This window comes from Euprymna scolopes, chromosome 44, assembly GCF_053919585.1.
Source record: "Euprymna scolopes isolate OS-2025 chromosome 44, ASM5391958v1, whole genome shotgun sequence".
NCBI classification, from domain to species: domain Eukaryota; kingdom Metazoa; phylum Mollusca; class Cephalopoda; order Sepiida; family Sepiolidae; genus Euprymna; species Euprymna scolopes.
In genome coordinates, this window is record NC_136525.1 from 21,197,355 (window position 1) to 21,221,397 (window position 24,043).

Consider the following 24,043-nt stretch of genomic DNA (forward strand, 5'->3'; position numbering starts at 1 on the left):
TCCAAGGAAAATACACCGGGTTTATATAATAGTGCTCACTAACAAATATAGCTATTTATGAATAGTTATTCATACAGACATGTACAGGTTTTGCTACACTGGCATGACAATGTTTCAATCTGTAGTTATTAATAACTAAAATCTAATCAGGCAAAAAAAAATTCTTTCTTTAAATGTTCATTTTGGAAAGTGTGTGTGTGTGTGTATATATATATATATATAATGTGTGTGTGGAGGGAGAGAGACAAATATTAAAAAATTTCATTAATTTTCATTAATGGAAATTTTCATTTTAAATTACTTTATTGTGATAAATATGACCTATGTTTATGAAAACACAGCCTTATTGCCTATGGATAAGGTTGTATCGGGCTTTATTATTTCTTTACGCACACGTGTATGTATTAGACTTGATGCATACAAGTATGTGTTTGCCTCACTTGGAATCCTATATTCTAATTTGTCTTTATCCACCTACCCCTCCTTTACATTGACCTCTTTTTTTCTTTGACACGTTTACTCTAAACCCTTAATATAAGTTGATCGCAAATATTTTCATCCCCCTCCTATTCCTTAAAGTGACGTAATGTAATCATGCTGACCCCTTCGTCATTCTTCTTTGTTTCTTTTTTTCTTTTCTTTGTTTTTTCTTTGTTTTTTCTTTGTTTTTTCTTTGTTTTTTCTTTGTTTCATTTTTGTTTTTGTACATAGATAATTTTTTTTTTTTTTTTTTCAAATTACTACTTTGGCTTGTATTGATTGTATTTTTTGTGTTTTTCTATTTCAGTTCATGAGATGATTTGCTATGCAAAGGAATGCCCTGCTCACACTTCAGGAGATGGGTTAGCTTTCGGAGAATTCTGTGTCTTTGCCAGTGAATTAGAGGAATTCTACAAGAAAGGGTAAGTCTACAAGCATTTACCATAATTCATACGTGTATGGAATGCAATGAATGAAAAAATGAATTACCCAGATATATGACTTTTACACCTGATCTTAAATGGAACACGTGCATTAAATCCGTTGTCAAGGCCGCTGGAAAAATGGTGGGATCCTTCTATCGATCCAGTAGATATCTCACTGCTGATGCAATTCTCTATCTATATAAGAGCCAGGTACGTCCAAGGATGGAGTACTGTTGCCACATTTGGACAGGAGCTGCTAGAAAGGACTTATCCTGCCTTGATAGAGTTCAAAATAGACTTCGTAGCCTTGTAGGGGATATCCTTTTCTCTTCCTTGCAACCTCTTTCTCACAGAAGAGACGTTGCGAGCATGTCTGTTTTATCGTTATTTTCATGGCAAGTGCTCGGCTGAGCTCCAATCTATGGTCCCACCTCGCCAACCTTTCACAACAAACACCTGTCTAACAGAAAACACTATCACTAATTTCCCCTGCTCTTTATCTGTGCCTAAAAACGTAGATTCCATGAGCAAAGCTTCTTTCTTTCCTATGAAATTGTCTTCCATTTTTCTGCTTTCCAGCTGAATACAATATGGTTGTTTTAAAGTCTAACGTAAACAAGTTTTTGATGAGCCGTTCCATATAAGTTAACAAATTTACCGAATCTCCATTACTAACGGTTACTATATTGTCCAATTTCTACTGTACACTCTTTAACCCTTATCCTCGAGTGGCCTGTTGGCCTTGATAAGTGGTGATGCCTATGAAAAAAAAATCACTCCCAGTTGTTATATACTGTGCCAAATTTTATTAATATTTATTTGTGACTAGCCTGGGTGCCCGGTAGCCCAGGTGTTTGGAGCCAAAAAAAAAAAAAAAGTGGTAGTAGACAGGCAGATTCGAACTCGTACCATGAAGGAGGAAAAGAATATGAAAAAAAGTGACGTCTTTGCTGTTGCGCCCATTGCCAAACCGGAAGTGACATAGGTTTAAATTAAGGCTAGACAATCGAAAAGAGACGATGATGGCGACCCCTCCTTATAGAAAACTGCCCAGTTGAGGGTGAAAGAATTAATGTTTTTGGCCAATTTTTTTAGATTTGCCATATAAAAATGACACCAATCTCGTGAAAATCCATGGCCTCTGTCGAAAGTTTTAAGCAGAAATACAAACCTGGATACATTCATACATACATATATACGTACATTTAAACAGACAGGTGAGATTTATATTATATATTCAAATATTTCTCCCCGATTCTGATACACTTATTGATTCTGTTTTAAATTTTGGATTCTGATACAATTACCGATTCCGATGAAATTTTTTCAAGTTGTTTCATTTTTTTGTGTGTGTGTGTGGGGGGGGGGTAGTAATCGGATTATTGCAAACCCCATGTAATACGTGCATATATTTTCGCAAACCTAGAAATACACTTGTGGAAGTAATCTATGGATTTTAGTTGTACTGGTAGTTTAAAATCAATAAATATTTATTTCATCATTAATGAGTCATGGAAAAATCAGTTTTAAACGAAAACAAACAAAAAACAATTAAAGTCATTTTTTTAGCATCGGAAAATCCAATTATCTCAACAGTATAATATATACATATATATATAACTAGCAGAGCTACCCGGTCTTTTCTAAACTACTCTGTCAATTTTTGACACACTTGCAACTTAATATATAGGGATTTGAACCTGTGGAACAAATTCGACTTGGTTTTTTGCCAGTAAATATAGCTACCAAGAGGTCCGAATTAAAAAGGCAGGCGTAAGTGGACTTAAAATACTCTTACTGCATTAATTTTTGAAGTTTTGATATCCATCTGTCGTAGCAAATGCTGCTGGATGGTTAAATGTTTTGGTTTCGATTCTATCTGATAGCACCCAAGTCATTTTTTTTTTTTAAACTTTTGAAATCAGTCACATATATATATATATATATATATATATATATATATATATATATATATATATATATATATATTCGAAGGTAAACTGTTACATTTGCCATCTTTTTCAGTCAATGAGACTTCATCAGGCGACCCTGAATCATTTTTTTTTTTTTCTTTTACTATACCGTCGAATGGTCCAGGTTGGCCTGACCGTCTCATTGACTGAAACAGATGGTTGTTTGTAGCGACCAAATGTAACTTTACCTTTTGAATAAATGTAAAAAATATTTTGCTCTTGTTATCGAGCACTAACAACCTCATTGAATTCATTAGTTCCTACTTTTGAATAAGTCTCCACATTACATTTGTATATTTTGGCAGCAAGTCATTATTCAAGCACATCTGATTGAACACAAGTTATTCTTTTTTCCGACTTTTCTGGATATCTTTTTTTTTTGATTCGTCGTGCGGTCCTTTTTATTTCAATCAGCATGTTGTACAAAATGGCGCCCAAAAGTTGTTCATCCATATTCTACTCAACCGCTTTCTATCGGTGCGTCCGATTATCATCGGGAGCGATTGTTGTTTTCTTCTTTTCCTTTGAAGCTTGGTGTATTTATAGTTTTTTTTTTTTCTTTTTTTTATTGGTTAAAAGTGGGTGCAGGATGGTTAGGGGCGAATTATTTTTAGTTATAATTTCAGTTTTATTATTTTATAGTTTTAGTTTCTTGTTATTAAATACTGTTAGTATATTTGTCCCGATATTAAATCCGGTTTAAAAAGGGGCTGTAGTTTTGTTTGTTTTTTTATTTATAAGTATGGCTTCTAGTAATTTTAGTTGTCGTGTGCAATTGTTAAGGTATCGAATTTTAGTGTTAGTAAAGATATTTCTAATGTTGGACGACCGTAGGTTTTTGTGAGATGTTAGGTGTTGTTTTATGGCGCTATTGTCGGCTAAATGATAGGTTAATCGTCGGGAGAGTGTTGTGGCCTATGTATGCGTTGTATGATTTTTTTTTTTTTTTTTAACTAACGACAAACTGAATAAACTATAAAATAAGAAAATTGAAATTAAAACTAGAAATAATTCACCCCTAACCATCCTGCATCCACCTTTTTAATTAATAAATAAAAAACAATAATAAAAAAATTAAAAAAATATATAAATATACTAAGCCTTAACGAAAACAACAGCAATCGCTCCTGATGATAATCGGACGCACTGATAGCAAGCGGTTGACTAGAATATGGCTGAACAACTTTTGGGTGCTATTTTGTACAACATCTGATTGAAATAAAAAAAGACCGCTGGCGCTCGGCGAATCGAAAAGATCCAGAAAAATCAGAAAAAAGAATAACGTTGTTGTGTTCAATCAGATCTGCTTGAATATATAAGTGATACACTATATACCATTAGCGTATTAAATGATGCTCTTTGTGTAAACAAATCGAGCTTAGGTATTCGGACGATGTCAAAACACCCAAATGTTGTAAAAATCACACTCAAGATGAGAACATTAGTCCGATGAATAATAATGCAAGTAACCAATCCTCATTTCAAAAATTCGGAAAAAAAAACTCCGTAACTTTTAAAGGGGGGGGGGGGCATGATTACAAAAATCCGAAAAAAAATCGGAGTAGTTGCATTGCGTTTTATATTTACGCCATCTTTTTGTTTGTTTGTTTTTTTTTTTTTTCTTGTTTTTTTTTTTTCTGCAGTTTACTTTGGAAGACTCTATTATACACAAAGGACCTTCTGTCAATTTGTATTTATGTCTTTAGGACAAAGATTTATTATCGCATACACACACACACACACACACACACACACACACACACACATATATATATATATATATATATATATATATATATATGAGAGAAAAGAGTTCTATTTTTATGAACTCAATAAGTAATTTTTATAAAACTTATTAACCTGACCCAATAAATATAACATCCTGCCCGGAGGTGGGGGCACAAAATAAACAATGTTTTTTTTGTTTTTGTTTTGTTTTTTTGTTTTGTTTTTTGAGTGTTTGTGTACCCAACACAATTGGATAACCATGCCACCTCCTCCTGCTCTCCTTCAGTCCTGTTCTTCCTCCGCCTTTGAAGAGGCGGATGTCTGTCAAGATGGCACAACTGGAAAGTCCGTGTTGCCATGGTAATTAACATATCTGAATCTTGTCAGATTCATTCACAAAAACTCCAATATGCGTTATATAATTAGAATGATAATGAACACTTTGTGTATGTCTGAAACCGACAACTTGCAATTTATTTAATTAGGCGTGCACAATCACTAATGAAGATTTGGTATCTGTCTGCCTGAAGCCGAATCTATACTATTACTTCTATTACTAATTTGAGATTTAGTATCCTTCTGTCTGAAGCCGAAACTATACTGGCCTAATATTCTGGATCTGTTCTGACTTTACATTGCATATCTAAGTAATCATTGGCCTACTCTTCGGAAAATAAGATATCTAGGTATTTAATGATACAAATATCAATAAATGGCATAAGGTGTGGCTATAGAAATTCCAGAATAATCATTTTAGGTGGATGTCCTAAATTCTTATATAAACTAGCCCAAATCAAGATTTACATAGTTGACTGGCAATAAAGTTTTTAAAATCAAAATCCGTTGATTATTATGCTTCTTCCACCTTTCTTGCTCACCCTACCTGTTCATCAACACTGAACAATAAATATCATTTTTATATCTTCATATGTCATTTTTTGCCGTCATTTTTTTTTTTTTTTTTTTTTTAAGCACAACAGAAATTCAACAGTAGCTACTCTGTTCTAAGCACTCAAATTTATACGCATGCACGAATCCATTTAAATTATGAGGCGAGGTGAGTTTTTTCTTCTTCAGAGTAGCCAAGCAAGCTTACTTGTCTGCAATGATTCGAAAATGCCTCAATCATTTCTGGCATGAAGAAACGAATGAAGAACAAGAATCTTGTGATCCGATTAGATCCGCAAATAAGATTTATAATCTACGATCCGAAAATAAAAAAAGTATTCCTAAGATGCTTTCATTCAAACTCTACATATTATTTTTTTTTATCTGTACACCCCAAACAAGACACCTTGCCACTGAATAATGCGTTACTGTGATACGGGCAAGATTTATAGGGTGGGAGTTGGGTGGCAAGATGTTTAATTAAATTTCTGCATATTGGTATGGTCGGGAGGGAGTTACAAAAGATCGAAGACAAAAGCAATTGAGTAAAATATCTTGTAGAATTAAAGAGATGGGATATTGTTGCTAGTTGCATAGGTTAGGGGGAGTATTTATGTTGGTGGTAATACGATATAATCATGGTGACATGCTGGTTTTCATTACATCACTGAAGTTAAGTGACATTGACCCTGGTCAGTACCAAATGGGTAACCAATTTGGGTATACCAGGCGTTGTATGTACAAGGACGTCGACGCATTCCCTACAAGAGCTGTAAAAGCGTATGTTGTCATTTCCCCTAATGGGGATATACATGCGACTGGGGACCGCTTGTGAATTTCATACTTCCATGGAAACTTTGGAGGGAGCCGGTTAAACCTGCCTAGGGTTAGTGGCACAATTTTTATTTCATTTTCATTTCATATGTTGGTGGGATACGTGCATTAAGTTCATCGGAACATATTCTGTTGATGTATTTATAAAATAACTAGTCTGCATTGCCCAGGTGTTTGGAGGTGTGTGTTGTGCCAAAAGAAAAAAAATTTTAAATTAAAAAAAAAAAAAAAAAAAAAAAAAAAAAAAAAATGGTGCTAGCAGGCAGGCTTGAAACTGTCCCGCTAAGGCGGAAAAGAAAGTGAAAGAAAATCTGACGTCTTAGCCAATGTCTCTATGATTTGGCAGGATTTTTTATTTATTTTTTGCTTCCCAAAATGTTATGGAGAAAACCAGCTCCCCATAAAAAGGGATTGTCCAAATTGAATAGCAATTGTCTGATATAAGGAAAAACTCCACATTGATCAAAGCTGATTGCTTTCGGACGTTTCCGGAACTCTGCCACCAGAATTAGTTTCGCTTTTATTATACGAAAAAGCTTAATGCACTTGCGGCGATAGAAAAATGTTGAATATTTATCTTTTCAAAGTCGAGCAAATTAAATAGACAGGCGACCCCTATGGTTAACTCATAGATATTATCATTTAGACGTGATATAAAAAGTTTTTAAGTGAGTCGACCGATCGCTTCTCGGAAAAAAGCCTTTCTCGGACATACACAAAAAGCGAACATACATACATACATTTTCACTTTTATATTTATAGATTATAAGGATGCAACAGAAGTTGGAGCAGGGAAGTCAGAGCAAGACCTATTTAATTTTTTTCCACTAACTATCCAAGAGAGGAGGGAGGGTGCTAGTGGTTTGTGCACTAGCTGGGATATTATATATTATTCCTTAATTGGAATTCATTTTTGAGATAAGCATTATATATATTCATTTATCTTTATTCCGGACTATTAGTCTCATCTTTATTAGTTGTTGTTTTCATCTTTTATTGGTTTGTTTATTCACAACGTTTTGGCCAACTATTCCTCTGGTCTTCGTCAGGTGGTAACCGCGATGAATAAGAACTTCGAATCTCCTAACTGCATTCTCAGCCATCACTGCTATCCGTAGTTGTTGTCATCTCGCCACATTTTTGGCCAAGTAAACCTCTGGCACGCTTTGGGTGGGATTAAAACCGCTATCTTCAGACAATGTTCATCTGGAACTGTAGAGATTCAACATCTCTACCAACTGTGCCACGGGCCCCGAAGGGCGATCAAGGTTGGATTCTTTTTGATCTTATAAATCCACGTTTATTTATTATCTGATCTTCCATAGTCGGGTCCGTACCGATTGGTATATATATATATATATATATATATATATATATATATATATATATATATATATATATATATATTCCTTTAATTGGAATTCATTTTTGAGATGAGCATTATATATATTAATTTATTTTTTATTTCGGACTATTATTCTCATCTTTATTAGTTGTTGTTTTTCATCTTTTATTGGTTTGTTTATTCACAACGTTTCGACCAACTATTCCTCTGGCCTTCATCAGGTGGTAACGAAGGCCAGAGGAATAGTTGGCCGAAACGTTGTGAATAAACAAACTAATAAAAGATGAAAAACAACAACTAATAAAGATGAGAATAATAGTCCGAAATAAAAATAAATTAATATAGCTGGGATATTGTCACTAAAAATGACTATAGATCAAAATCCCCAACCCAGACTTGAAACTGAATAAAAAAAAAAAAAATAAACTTTTCAAAAAATGGACACAGGAAAATAAAACAAACAGAAGATAAGAAGTCATATTAAACAGACTCCACATAGGACATTCATACCTAACCTACAATTATTAAAACAACAAAAACCAAAATGTGGATATATATATTCTAACTATAAAATATATTTAAGGATTGTAAAAATACGAACTCTAAGAGGAAAATATTTTAATAAACGAATTTTTTTTTCAAACATCCTTCAAGAAATTGAAACTAAAAAGATCATGGACTTCCTTTAAAAAAAAAAAAAAATTGGAATATACAACAAAATCTACATTTTAAAAAAATTATTTTTTTATCACCAATATGAAAAGTTACGGAAACTCTAAATGCACTTAGCAAACAAAACATCAACATTATCTTCTATATCTCGCCTGTCTGTTTAAATATATGTATGTTTATATGTCTGCCTAAAACTTTCGATCTGTCACGAAATCAGTATAGTTTTGAAGCTCGACCCTTCAGACGATAAATATTAAAAAATTGGCTAAAAACATTAATTCCTTCACCCTCAACTGGCCACTTTTCTAGGGGGGAGGGGGTCGCTTTTTTTTTTTTCTTTTTTTTTTTTTTTTTTTTCTCCGTCAATATTTTCGAAAGTTATCCCCTCTTCTAGATTAACTAGCCTTAATTTAAACATTTGTCACTTCCGGGTTGGCGATGGGCACAATAGCAAAGACGACACTTTTTTTTTAATTTTATTTTTATTTATCTATTTTTTTTACATTCTTTTCCTCCTCCGTAGTACGGGTTCGAGCCTGCCTGGCTGCCTACTACCACTTTTTTTTTTTTCCTCAACGCACACCTCCAAACATCCGGGCAACGCCGGATACGCAGGATAGTACAAACACAAAATCACAAACCCTATACAACAAATATCTATTTACAAAAAAATGCTGGTGCTACCAGATCAGGCTGTCTACTGACTTCCTGAGATGAAACGCACCTACATAGATGTCTTTGTTTTTTTTTATTCCCTTTTGCAAAACTTAGTCATGTTCTGCGAAAACAAAAACAAAAACAACATTCTCCTCCCCTTCCCCTCCCTCGTTTTCTTTTTCCTTCACCTCCTCACCCCTTTTTTTTTTTTTTTTTTTTTTTTTTTTTTTTTTTTGCCTAGTTGGTAGGGCGATAGAACATACCAACTGCCCCCCTGCAGAGGGTAAAAATCCTTCAATGGGACCACCAGTTGACCGTTGGTGGCAACCCGTAATGCATTAAGAACGGGATCCTGGTGGTTGAGTGGAACATGCCTAGGAAATAATAACATGATACTACAACACACCACTTTGGCCCTTACTAGGCTAGACGGGAGGTTGGATAGGCCCGATCCAATCAATCGGTTGGTCATGACAAGCACTAATTCAGACAATCCAAACAAAAACACACTAACACTCAACATAAACAATAAACTGAGTTAATAAGCGATGGCTGAAGGGTCAATCAAGCTGGGAAAAAGGTAACCATCAGGAATAATAAAAATACAGGGAAATCCCATACTTGGGTGGGCATAACCATATATTGTGAATGCTTGGAAACCTCCCCATGTTTGAGTATACCAGCTATGTAGCCCTGGAGAACCGAGGCGAATGGGATTTACCCCCTCATAGTTCTTCCCCATAAGGGGCTCCGAGGAGGGTGGGGAGCATGGCTGATGAATTTTTCAAAAATTATTATGAATGCCAAAAAATCCAAGAGACCACACACAGAAATAGACTCTGACAGCGACAATGAAGATACAAACTTTCCAAGATTCATCGTGCTAGAAGCAACGTCTAATATACCGTTAACTAAAATGTCACCCTTCATTATCCAAAAGGTAATATCAAGCAAAATAACACCTAAAAATGTCAAAAAATTAAGGAATGGTACCATATTGGTAGAAGTACAAAATAAAAAACAGGCCAAAACTCTACTTCAACTACAAAAATTGCATGAAACAAACATCAAAGCTTATCCACACCAAACACTAAACTACTCCAAAGGAGTCATAAAAAACCAGGAAATCTCCGTCTGCACAACAGAAGAAATCAAAACAGAACTAAAAAACCAAGGGGTCACAGATGTAAAAAGAATCACATTTAAAAAAAAAGGAGAGGTAATATATACAAACACTTATATATTAACATTCAATTATCCTCAAATACCAGAGACCATCAATATAGGTTATGAAAGAACGAAAATAGAACAATACATTCCAAAACCTTTACAATGCTACAACTGCCAAAAGTTTGGACATAATAAAGACCAATGTCTAAGATTCTTCACATGTGGAAACTGCAGTGAAAAAAACCCAGACCACGATGAAGAAGACTGTCCAAATAAAACCAAATGCACAAACTGTCAAGAAGAGCACCACTCTCACTCAAAACAGTGCAAAATATATAAGCAAGAGAAGGAAATAATAACAATCAAATATCAAAAAAATATAACCTTCCAAGAAGCCCGCAAAGAAGTCACAAATCGCACCAAAAACTCATATGCCACAATAACCCAACAAGCAAACAAAATGTACAACTACAATGAACTAAACCTTGCTCCAGAAATTGCAAACCTAGCAAAAGAACTAAAGAACATACTTGAAGAATTAAAATCTTTTTTATCAGAACTGAAAATAAATTCTAACAGCCAAATAAAAGTCAGAAACGAACAACCCAGTATAAAAGAAAACGAAACAAAGGAAATCAGAAAAACTTCCATCAATATTGAGGAATCAATCTCTAAAGAAATGAAACCTCCTCAATTATCAAAACGTGAAAGATCCAAGTCACTAACAAGGACAAAAACAGATGTTAAAAATAAACACACAACAACAGAAAAAATGGAAATAGAACAGAACAACAAAAAAACTACCCCCCAAAAACAAAATGACAAACAAAAAACAGAATTAGTATTAATTGAAAATGAAAATAAATTTGAACTAGTTGAAACTGGTAGCCAAAAAAGACAGTCAAGACAAAGTAAATCTAAAAGTCCCAGACCAAAACCCAAAAAAAGCCTCTCACCAGAAACAAGAAACAGACCATCCACTTCCAAAAGAAACACCCAAACTAACATCGAAACTATGGACGTAGACATAAACACCAACAGTCCAAAACCAAAAGAAAATATAAACCATGACTAACAAAATCCTACAGTGGAACATAAGAGGATTAAAAATTAATATCGAAGAAATGCAAATACTTATCAAATCCTTATGTCCTGCAATAATTTGCCTACAGGAAACACACTTAAAAGAAAATGACAAAATTAACATAAAACACTACTCAATATACAACCACATAAACAAATTATCATGCAAAGCCACCGGTGGATCATCAATACTGATAAACGAAAACATTCCACACAGCAAAGTGAACTTAAAAACAAATATGCAAGCTGTTGCAATAACTGCAACACTACACAAAACAGTAACCCTATGCTCACTCTATATACCACCAAATGAAACAATAAACGAAACAGAATTAAACAATATAATCAAACAACTACCTAAACCTTTTCTACTGTTGGGAGACTTCAATAGTCACAATATATGGTGGGGCAGTAAAAAAAACAACAAAAGAGGCCAAACCATAGAAAAAATAATTAACCAAAATGATCTATGCCTACTCAACAACAAAGAGAATACATATATGCACCCACCAACGGGAACCCTATCAGCAATCGATATAACACTATGTGACCCAACTATATACATGGATTATAGCTGGAGAACACATAAGGATACATGCGGAAGTGACCACTTCCCAATCATAATAGAAAACGAGAATCCCAAGCCAGAAGACAAAACACCCCGCTGGAATTTACAAAAGGCAAATTGGGAAAATTTCCAAAATACATGTCAATACAGATTAATACCTGAAGCGAATCCTGACTTAGAACACATCACATATTTCAGCAACACCCTACTCACAATAGCCGAGGAGAACATACCAAAAAGTTCCACTACTACAAAATATAACAAACCCTGGTACAATAAAGAATGCAAAGAAGCTATAAGAGCCAGACGTGCAAACCTAAGGAAATTCAAAAACAGTCCAACGAAAGAAAATTTGGACACCTATAAAAACAGCAAAGCCAAAGCACGGAAAACTATCAAAGAATCAAAACGGAACTCGTGGAAAGACTATGTAACAAAAATTAATCAAAACACAAAACCCAAAAAAGTATGGGAGATGGTCAGAAAAATAGCAGGAAAAAATACAAAGAACCCTATTAAACACCTTATATGCGACAACACAAAGATTACCGACAAACAAAATATCGCAAATAAATTAGCAGAACAATTCTCAATGAACTCATCATCAAAAAACCAAAATAAAAAATTCCAAGCTATAAAGAAAAATGAAGAAAAAATAAAAATAAACTTCAAATCAAAAAATGAAGAAAACTACAATCAATTATTCAACAGTGCAGAACTAGAGGAGGCAATAAACAAATCTCCCGATACAGCAGTCGGCCCCGACGAGATCCATTATCAATTCCTCAAAAAACTACCAAAACCATCACTGGACTACTTATTACAAATTTACAATGAGATATGGATAACTAACAACATTCCAAAAAACTGGAAGCAGGCAACAGTAATCCCAATACCCAAACCAAAAAAAGACCATACAAACCCAACAAACTACCGACCCATTGCACTAACTAGTTGTTTGTGCAAAACTTTTGAGAGAATGATTAACGAAAGGTTAAATTGGTACTTGGAAAGCAAAAATCTAATTACAGAAAGCCAGTCGGGTTTCAGGAAAAATAGAAGCCCCACCGATCACTTAATAAAACTGGAAACACGCATAAGAGAAGCATTTGCAAAAAAAGAACATCTAATAGCAATTTTTTTTGACATGCAAAAGGCGTATGACACCGCTTGGAAATACGGAATCCAAAAAGACCTGTATGAACTAGGACTTAGGGGTAGAATGCCAGAAATTATCAGAAATTTCTTAACAAATAGAAACTTCCAAGTACGGATGGACAACACTTATTCAGTCCAAAAAGATCAAGAAATGGGGGTCCCCCAAGGCAGTATCCTGTCTGTCACCCTCTTCAACATTAAAATAAACAATATCATAAAAAACATAGACCCAGGAATTGAAAACGCCCTATACGTGGACGACCTACTTATATACTACCAATCTAAATATATACAAACAGCCGAACGCAAACTACAACTCTGTCTGAATAAAATAAACAAATGGGCCATAGAAAATGGATTTACATTCTCAGAGGAAAAAACTAAATGCATCCACTTTTGCAAATTACGAAAATTCCACCACGACCCCAACCTGAAACTGGATAACAAGAACATCCCACTCACCGACCAACATAAATATTTAGGTATTATATTCGATAAAAAATTGAACTTTATACCGCATATAAAATATTTAAAAGCAAAATGCCAAAAGACAATGCAATTGATCAAAGTCCTAGCACACACCGATTGGGGTGCAGACAAAGTCACATTATTGAAATTATACCAAACTCTAATCAGATCTAAAATGGACTATGGATGCTTCATCTATGGAGCAGCAAGGAAGTCCTACATAAAAGAACTAAATACAATCCATCATCAAGGATTAAGATTAGCCTTGGGAGCATTTAGAACCTCTCCAGTAGAAAGCCTCTATATAGAGGCCCATGAGCCTCCACTGATTCTAAGACGACAGAAGTTAGCGCTACAATATTACCTAAAGCTGGTATCGTGTCCAACAAATCCTGCATACCAATGTACCCTCCACCCACAATACACACATCTCTTCAACAAGAAAGAAAATATCATCAAGCCCTACAGCCTCCGGATAAAAAACCTTCTCACAGAAGCCCAAATGGACATTACAAAAATACATAAATATAACAAATCAAAAACTCCACCCTGGATGATCAAACAACCACACATAATATTAAAATTAAATAAATATCCCAAAACGAAAACCCACCCATCAACCTTCCATGAAGAACTACTTATCATCCAGAATACATACAAAGAATATACACAAATTTACACTGACGGATCAAAAGATGGAGATAAAGTAGGATGCGCAGCCATCCACAAAAAAATAAAACTAAAGAAAAGGCTCCCAAACGAATCTTCTATTTTCAGCGCAGAAGCAACAGCCATAGATTCGGCACTGAATATAATAACCAATGATGACCATCAAAAATATATCATATTTACTGACTCACTTTCAATACTCATATCTCTAAAAGAAAAAAAAATGACAAACCCACTTATTACAAAATTGCTAAACAAAATAGATGCCATAACCATGAAAAAAAACATTATCTTTTGCTGGATACCAAGCCATATCGGCATATACATGAATGAACAAGCAGATAAGGCAGCAAAGGAAACTCTGCAACAAAACCACATAAGTGGAAAAATCCCCTATACAGACCTAAAGACTAAAATAAACACATTTTTGAAGAGAAAATGGCAAGAAAACTGGAGCTCATGCACCAAAAACAAACTATTCCAAATAACACCAAATATTGGAACGAGAAACACCAAAAAGTTAACAAGAAAGGAAGAGGTAGTAATGACCAGACTGCGAATAGGTCACACTCACATCACCCACTCACATCTACTAAAAGGGGAGGAGACACCAAACTGTATAACGTGTCAAGAACCCTACACAATACACCATATACTGACAAACTGCATTGACCTTGAACAAATCCGAACAAAGTATTACCAAGAAAAAAATCTGAAAACAATATTAAACAAGATTGATCCCCAAAAAATTATCAATTTTCTGAAAGAAACTAAAATATACTCAAAAATATAAGGAAAGACCCCCCCCCCAAAAAAAAAAGAAAAACCTTAAGAAGAACAAACCAATATTTAACACAACATAACGAACCTTTCGGCATTAAATGACCCCAAAGTGGTTGATATGCCGTAAAACAGAACAAACAAACAAACAAACAAACAACAAAAAAATGTACTCTAGCATGAATTAATCCCGAAATTAAATGACCGAAAAGGGTTGATATGCCGTAAAAGAAACCAACTAATCAAACGGATGTGACAACAATACTCCAATATGGGAATTAATTGAACCGGTCCTGAGACGAGTAATTATTCTAGTGATCCATGATAGGTTTCATTTTACTTCAGCAACTTATCAAAAAATCAAGAGCCCCCTTCCGAGTGGTTAACACTTGATCTCTATACGATGTACATAGATGTTATTTGTTCTTGATTTTTTTTTTTTTGTTTGTTTGTTTATTTGTTTATTTGTATTTTATTTTTTGCGATACTTGTTTTGAAATGAATTATACGAGAGTGAATTTTTACCTAAATGTGAGTTGGGAATAATTTTCCCTTTGACCAATTCGGTACCCCCAAATGGGGAGTGGTATATGTATTTATTTATTTATTTTTTTTTAAATATAATTATCCACTTGAATAATTATATTAAAAAAAGAAAAATAATAATACAAGGTACATAGATATACGAATATACCATTCAAGTTCTCCTTTATCTTTTAAACACTGAGTTAGGAAAGAAGTTGACCATTTTAATATGTTATAGCATATATCTTTCTTGTGCTCTCTTGGTTTTACTGGATTCCAAGACAAGAATTCATCTAGTCTGGTGGAGTATCCAGCTTTGTGCTGTTACTTGAGGTAACATCACTCTGAGAGGGTATACTACTAAAACTTCACTCCCCCTCTCCCCCATTTTTTTTTTTTTTTTTTTTTTGTAAACAAACGGAAAAAAAAAATTCTACACAAACAAAAAGAAAAAAATCTAATTTACGTCATAGATCCAAAATTATTAGAAAAAAATTTGCAAAAGCAGCAAGAATTTTTAAAAGCTCAAAACAATTGCTGGACACACCGAAATCAATTTCTCTGGACACGCACAATAACGCCTTTTTCATTCAATCCGGATTTAAAGCAAACCTTTACTGTTTCGCATAGGCGATGAAAGGATACATTTCAACACAGGTTCGCATCCTTGGATGATACATGGAAAGTACTTTACTACTTTTGCGAAGTTTCATGTTCTGGACACAGCAGAACATAAGATATTCAAATTTCATCCTTCAAAAAAAAAACAAAAAAAAAAACAGATTTTACATTTGATGAAACGATAGCACAGTTATCAGACATTTTATATAAAGAATACTGGCAGGTGTGATTTCTAGTCCAGTAGAGGGAGCCTACGATCTTTGCGGCAGACTTGGGTTTATGCTCAGTACGTATTCAATTTGATGTTGCCTCTGAATGTTACGATGAAAAGTTTAAACATTGGATTTTCAGGAAAGGCATCATCTGTCATGTCATGATATTGGTGGTTCGAAAGTGCTGAAACTTGAGCACCGCAGATTGACAGAAGGACAACAAACTGGCTGACAGGCAGTTACAATAAGTTGCCTCCATTCAGCGATAAAAATGTACTTAAAGCAAAAAAACTGATAGTCACCATGCTATCTTCATGGATTAAACAAAAGATCCTGTTCAAAATGCCATACAGAGTTCGGAGTTGGACAAGATACTCCTGAAAAAGGTCTGAGGGTACATCTGCCGAAACGTTTTGAGAATAACATTCAAGGTGTGAGATCAATAGTTCAAATAATAAAAATCTGTATTCATCTCAAAAGTTCTGAAACAATTTTTTTTTTTTTTTTTTTTTTAACATTTTGTCTAGGATGAACGATCGTAAATATAAAAAATAAATACATATCTTATAATTATTATTTTTTTTATTTTTATATATTTTTTTGTTAATGTTTATTTATTTTTTTAATTTTTGTTTGTTTTATTTTATTTATTTATTTATTTTACAGAATTGAAAGTCCAAAGCCAGTTTCAGTAATTCGGACAGCTCGTATGGCCATAGATACAAAATGCAAAAAAGATGGTAAGTTTGTCTTAGAATTTTACTTGTTTTCATTTTGGACTATTATCCTCATCTTTATCTTTTGTTGTTATTTAACAACATTTCAGCAAACTCATCCTCAGTCTGATAAAAAATGAATACACAAATTAAGAAGTCTAATCTCAAAAGAATTCCAAAAAATAAAAAAAATATATACCATTTGGTACGAACCTGACAATAGAAGACCAGATAACACAAAATTGCATTTATAAGACCAAAAACTCCAACCTTGATTGCCCTTCAAGGACCATGGCACAGTGGATAGAAGCAGTGAACCTCTACAGTTCTAGAAGAGCATTGTTTCAATCCAGCCCAAAGCTGACTAGAGGATTAGTTGGCCAAAGCATGAGACGACAACTATGGAAGGCAGTAATTACTATCCCATTGCGGTTAACCACCTGAAGTAGGCCATGTCTTTTAGATTCCAGATTGAAGCTGGCAGTGTAGAATCTCCTGAAGTTTCTACCAGTTCAGTTAATCATTGAGGCTTTATCAACGAAAGAGTCATTCATTTTAGTTGAAGCAAAATGAGGATCTGAGCATTGGTGGTGGAAAGAGAGAAGCTTGGTTTTAGATGTATCTAACCAGCCACAGTTGCTCAATGTCGTGAAAATTTGCTCAATGTCGTGAAATGGAGATTCAGACAAATCTTGATACATTGCTCTTCAAAGTGTTGCCATAGGATGGTTGTCATCTGTATAGATGTTGATAAATGATCTCAGAATGTGATTTGGGAGATTATTGATGAGGATCAGAAAAAGGGTTGAGCCCAGAAGTGATACTTGAGGAATTTTAGTGTTGGGCTTTGTTCAAGTTATGCATGTCTTAGTTTACTTACGTTTTCTGCTGACCAATCTGCTTCAATGCCCTGAAAAAGTCCCTTCTGATTAATATTTACTAGTTTTGAAATAAGCAAACAAGCTTGACTGTTTTTCAGAATAACAGAATTTTTTGACTAATAAACAATTATCAGAAGGGACCTTTTCAGGGAATATATATCTATCTATATATATATAAAAGGCAAAATGTGTGTTACCATTTCGTATAACCCATTTTTAAAGTATATTATTACTGTTGTTGTTGTTTTCTGTCTATTAATAAATATTATTAAATAACAAATCATTGGAGTAAAAAAATTCAAGTTTTGTTTGCTAGATAAAACATGACATCAGGTCAAATTCGGTTGCCATCTTGTTTTGGTTTCTCCTCTTCACATAATGTTGCCATATTCCAAGCTTTTATCACTTCCAGATATATAATATTTGGTATATGGGGTATTCAGACATGTGGAAAATGCTTTTAATCGGTTTTCAGCCGGAGAAAAGGGTGGCTAAGCAGTCAAAACTGGGGGGGGAGGATCATCAGATTACTATGTTTGTCAACTCTTTCACAAGGTTTGAAAACACTTTTTAATTATCGTGGCAAGGTGGTCTAATGGTTATCGTATATAGCTCACTGTCTTTAGGTTTTGGTTTCAATCTCAACTTGAGTATGTTTTGTTTTTTTTACTTATAAGAAGTGAACGGTCTATAAAAAGCAATACTCACACGCACGTGTCTTGGTTTCTTTCCATTAAAAAAAAATTTTTTTTTTTTAAGGTATTTAATGTTATGTTTAATACCGGGCAACGCCAGGTACATCTTCTAGTGTGTGTGTGTGTGTGTGTGTGTGTGTGTGTATATATATAGTAAATAAAAATGAGGACGATTTTGTTTCATATTTTAAGCAGTGATCCTTGCAGAGCGAGTAAATGTCTAAATTGCTATTCAATATATTTTGTTATCTGAATACGTCAGCTATTTTTTTTTTTTTTTTTTTTTTTTGTGATATTTTCTGCTGAAATGGTTCGGTTGTATTGTTGATGTGCATACATGCAAGTTGAATGGGTTTTTTTCCCCCTGGAACAAAGGGCTTCCATTTTCTTTTTACGTTTTTGCTCTTTTAAAAATGCCAGAATTTGTTGTGTCGATTCGTTAAAAGAATTTTCTGGGTCAGTTATTCAAAGACTGCATTGAATGAAAACAAGAATTAGGGACAAAAAAATGCACATAATTCCAGTTCTCTTAAAAATCTATCGACATTGTTCAACCAATGTGAGAACTAATAATAACTCATATGTATATTATATCTATAATATAAAGCTGAATGTCTGTGTGTGTGTCTGGTCACAAATAGGCTCCTATATGGTTGACTATTTGAAAAAACTGATTACATATAATGATAGAAGATGTATTGAGACATAGGAATGGGTATGTTTGATCTGGAAGAACGGTGGTTCATTAAAATTACGGGGTCTGCGTTCGCGCCTGGTCCACAAAGTATGAAAATAAAAAATTTTAAAATCAAAAAAAAAAAAAAAAAAAAAAAAAAAAACGTTTACAAGTGTTTTCGATATAGATGTACATAAGAATATTTTGATAAGTATGTTTTAACTTAAATAGGGATGGTATAATAAAATTGTGGTGTCTGGGTTCGCACCTGGCCTCCATAGAATCGAAATAGGCACAAACTTTAATAAAGACTTTTCATATCTATCTGCGTAAGTATAGTTTGATAATTATGTTTCAGTTTGAAGAAATATGGTATAATAAAATTATGGGGTATTCGTTCGCACCTGACCTCCATAGAATGGAAATATGTCACAAAGTTTAACCAGGTTTTTTAATATAGATCCACAGAATATTGTGATTTAGTGTGAACTGGTATGCTATAATAAATTATGGGATCTATCTTTTTTATTTTTATTTTCATCATATTTTGATTTGGTTTTGATACCCCCAAATTCGAAGCTATCTCTTTACAACCCTTCCTTTTCATAACCTATCATACTTTCATAAATCAGAGTCCATTTTCTGTAGGCTGTTTTTGAACCCAGTCAACGACGGGTGCTTTTGCTAGTATATATAATATATATATATATATATATATATATATATATATATATATATATATATATATAACTACTTCATTTACTACCATAAAATTAATATACAAAAGTATAAATTTGTGTAAACTTCGGGTATTTACTTCAAAAGTGCTCAATACGTAGGTAAAGCTAGTTAGTAGGTTATAAAATACATATGGCAATTTAGCTACACTGAATATTCCGCGTTTCATCCACGCTAGGAATCTTCAAGCTTATGCACATAAGCCTGAGGATGAAACGCGGAATATTCAGTGTAGCTTAGTCGCCATATATATTTTATAACCTAATGTGTGTGTGTGTGTGTGTGTGTGTGTGTGTGTGTGTGTGTACTAGCAGACGTATCCTTTTACTTCAAAGTTCTCGGAAATCAAAGAACCCCCTTCCTGGGACTAACAGTTTATACCTATATGAACAACATAGATATCCAAATGTTCCATTAATGTTCTCCTTCACATCTCAAACACTGCGTTAGTAAAAAAGTTCAGGACATAGTTTTCCTCTCCTCCGGTTGATCATTTAAATAGGTTATAGTATAGTTTTTTTTTTTTTGGTCTTACTGGATTCCAGAACAAGAATTCATCTGGTCTGGTGGAGTATCAAGCTTCATGCTTTTACTTGAAGTGACATCCCTTGGAGAAGGTGCGCCATTTCTCGTAAAAACCAGTGTTAGTTTGGCGTACAGAGATCTTATTTGGGCTGCAAATACTATGTGGTTTTGAATATTTAGTCAGGGTTTATTTGTAGTAAAAAAATATCCTCATGCCAGGTTGTTCTGACAAAATTTTGTCCAGAGACATTAGCTCTTCTGTTTTAGAGAAGGTTTATCCAAGGGAGATAACTCCCATTTACTAAAAAAAAAAAAAAAAGAAAAAAAAAAGCCTTGCTGAAAAAGTTTACGAAAATGAAACACATTAAATAAACTGAAACAATGAAACAATAGCAAAACTACAAGAAAGAATAAATAAACTTGTACTAATTTATAAAAAAAATTATGTCACATATTGATCCTCCATTGCAAGAATTATGTGAGGGAATACTTTTCCCTTTTCTGCGAAAGAAACTCCATGTTATAGTTTATTTGTTTTTGGTTTTGTGTACATCAATTAACAAGTTTAATTGTTTTATTACTTGTTTCCTTCTCGGTTGATTAACTGATTAGTATTGTTCAGTTATAGTATTCGTGTATCAGTATTGTTCGTTTGTATTCATTTTTGTTCAAGTTTTTAATTAGTGTTTCATTTTCGTAAACTGTTTCGGCCATGGAAATTCTCTCCCTTAGATAATCCTCCTCTAAAGCCAAAGCGCCAACAACTTAGACACTCGAGGCATTCATTTTTGGTTCTAGAATGCTAAATCTAAAATCAAGAATTCTTAGTCGAATTTTAATCAAAGTTCATTGCATGATTTGGATTCTAGAAAATGTCTAAAACAAAGTTCACAATCTAGTGTTTTCTACATTCCTTTTCTGATAAAAAAAAAAAAAAAAAAAAAAAAAACTTTGGATATTGCCAAATGACTAGACTTGGCATTAAGTAATCCAAAATGGGTTGATATACCAAAAAAAACAAAACAACCAAACCAAACACCATGAATAAATATTTGATATAAGGAGAATAAAAAGCGGATCTTAATTTTACTTTTGGCAACCGTGTAACTCTTGCTTCCATTATTTTGTTCTTTAGTCCTCAGATTCTTTAAGCTGTGTTTCTGACAAAAAGGGAAGAATTGCTGTTTTCTGATTCAGAATCTATTCCATCTGACACTTATCGTTGCCAAGTATTTGACCTTGAAGTATTATTTTTTATTCTTTTTATTTATTCATTTATTTTTTAGCTCCTTATATTAAGTGTCTTCATGCCCTGTCTGGAGCGACCCCCCCCCCGCCTCCTACACGCACACACGCACCCAAAATAATAAGCAGCTTGATGTATTAACTTTTTCCAGTATTGCTGGACTCGGCATTGAATGACCCAAAAGAGGTTGATATGCCGTAAAGCAAATCAAACCAAATCTTTCTCATTGATTTATTGATTTTAAACTCGATCGAACGTTTATAATTTAAGAAAAGTAAGATGTGGATCTTGGAGTTACTTTCGGCAGCCGCGTAATTTTCTTTTCACTTGTTTTGTCCTTTAGTCCTCGCATTCCCTGAGCGATGTTTCTGACAAAAAGGGAAGAATTGCTGTTTTCTGGTTCTACGTTTTTGACGAAGTATTTTTTTTTTTTTTTTTTTTTTTTTTTTTTTGTAGCTCCTTACATAAAGTGGCTTCACGCTTTGTATGGAGCGATCCCCCCCCCCCTCAATAAGCAGAAGCAGCTTGATGTGCATTTCCCTGGATTGCTGGACTCTGTATTGAATGACCTGAAAGGGGTTGATATGCCGTAAAACAATAACCAAAACAAATCTTTCTTATTCTAATTAGACAAACCAAATGACCATTATTAAATTAAATATTTGAAGAATTAACGAGAATTAACGGATCTTGAATTTACTTTCAGCAGTCGCGTAACTCTCGCTTCCTTTTTGTCCCTTAGTCCTCATATTCTTTGAGCAATGTTTCTGACAAAGAGGGAAGACTTGCTGTTTTCTGGTGCAGAATCCATTCTATCTAACACTTACCGTTGGCAAGTTTTTAACCTTGTACTAGTGTTGTTTTTCTTTTTTGAAGCTCAAGTGGCTTCATGCTTTGTCTGGAGCAATCTTCCCTAAAAAAAAAGCTTGATGCATGTAAGCTTTTTCCAGATGTGTTGGACTCGGCTTTGAATAATCCGAAAGGGGTCGATATGCTGTAAAACAAGACGACCAAACCAAGTCTTTCCTACTCTAACCCTAATTAGACAAACCGAATAGCCATTATCTCTTGAGTATTATTATATGCAGATATTCTTAAAGCCAGAAAGAACACAAGACTTTCTAAGAAAACAATGGTTTTATTGAAGACGAGGAATGATGAATCCGGCTTTGAACTTGACTAATGCAAGTTCACTTTGTTCTTTATCCCGATCTCGGTATTCTACGAGGAATATTCACTGCATCCATTAGTTTCCGATTGTTTGTTGGATCATAGGCACAAAAGGATTGTCAGCCAATGGGAATTTGACCTTTTAAATATTTACTCCTCGCACCTGAACATCCGCAATAACACTTAGCGGACATTCCCCAGATCTTGGAAACCGTTAAACTCAAAGTGCCTCCTCTGTATATAAGCCTGCAAGGTCACGCACGTAATAGAAACAGTATAAAGTGATTCTGTTATTTTCTGTTTGTATTTCATAAGGCAGTGTGTATCTATATTAATATTTCATAAGGCAATGGGCATCTATAAATGTTTCTCTTAGTCTGTCTGCCTTTCTTTTCATTCCACTTTTTCTAGGAAACTACTGGGCCGATCTGGCTGGAATTTGTTGGTTCATTTTTGATCTTGAAATAGTAGTTAAAAAAAATTTTAACCCCTTACATCAAGTGACTTTATGCCTTGCCTAAAGCGATTTCCACAAAACACAAAAAAATAATACATTTACTTTAGAAGTTTTCTCGGAAATTACTGGGCTGATCTGACTTAAATTTTGCATGGACCTTTATAAGATGCAGCACTGAACTAAGTATTATGTAATGTTATGCATAGTTCAGGATTAATAAGAATTAGTCACTACAATAGCCTCGTCACTCTTGCTTTCCTTTTAGTCCTTGCTTCAGGAGCGATGTTTCTGACAAAAGGGGAAGAATTGCTGTCTTCTGGGTCAGAATCTACCTACATTTATTGTTTTTTTTTTTTTTTAACCCTCCACCCCACCCCAGTGGCTTCATGCTGTCTGGCACAATGTTAAAAAAATATACCAAATTTATTCTAGAAGTTTTTGTGGAAACTACTTGGCTGACCTGGCTGAAATTTTGTATGTACCTTTGTTATAAGGTGCAGCAAACTATGTATTACCGTATCCATTCGATGCACAGTTAGGGATTGTATTTAATGCAAAAATGAGTACAAGTTTACACATATTCGACCATCAATTTGGCATGAGGCAAAGTCTTCTTGAAAATATTTGGTCAGTAGTGTTATAAGTGGGCAAGCATTATCATGATGGAAGATGACTTCCCTTCT

The 24,043-nt window shown here is 34.0% G+C and overlaps 1 protein-coding gene across 3 annotated transcripts in view; it reads left to right on the forward strand.

Annotated features, from left to right (window-relative positions):
• LOC145268726 (uncharacterized) overlaps positions 1 to 24,043 on the forward strand; it is a 285,381-nt gene that overhangs the window by 211,703 nt on the left and 49,635 nt on the right. For all 3 annotated transcript variants that reach the window (XM_080124294.1, XM_080124296.1, XM_080124295.1), the window contains 2 exons: positions 788 to 902; positions 16,923 to 16,996. In XM_080124294.1, the coding sequence (XP_079980420.1) occupies positions 788 to 902; positions 16,923 to 16,996 (189 nt within the window). The remainder of the gene's footprint in view (positions 1 to 787; positions 903 to 16,922; positions 16,997 to 24,043) is intronic.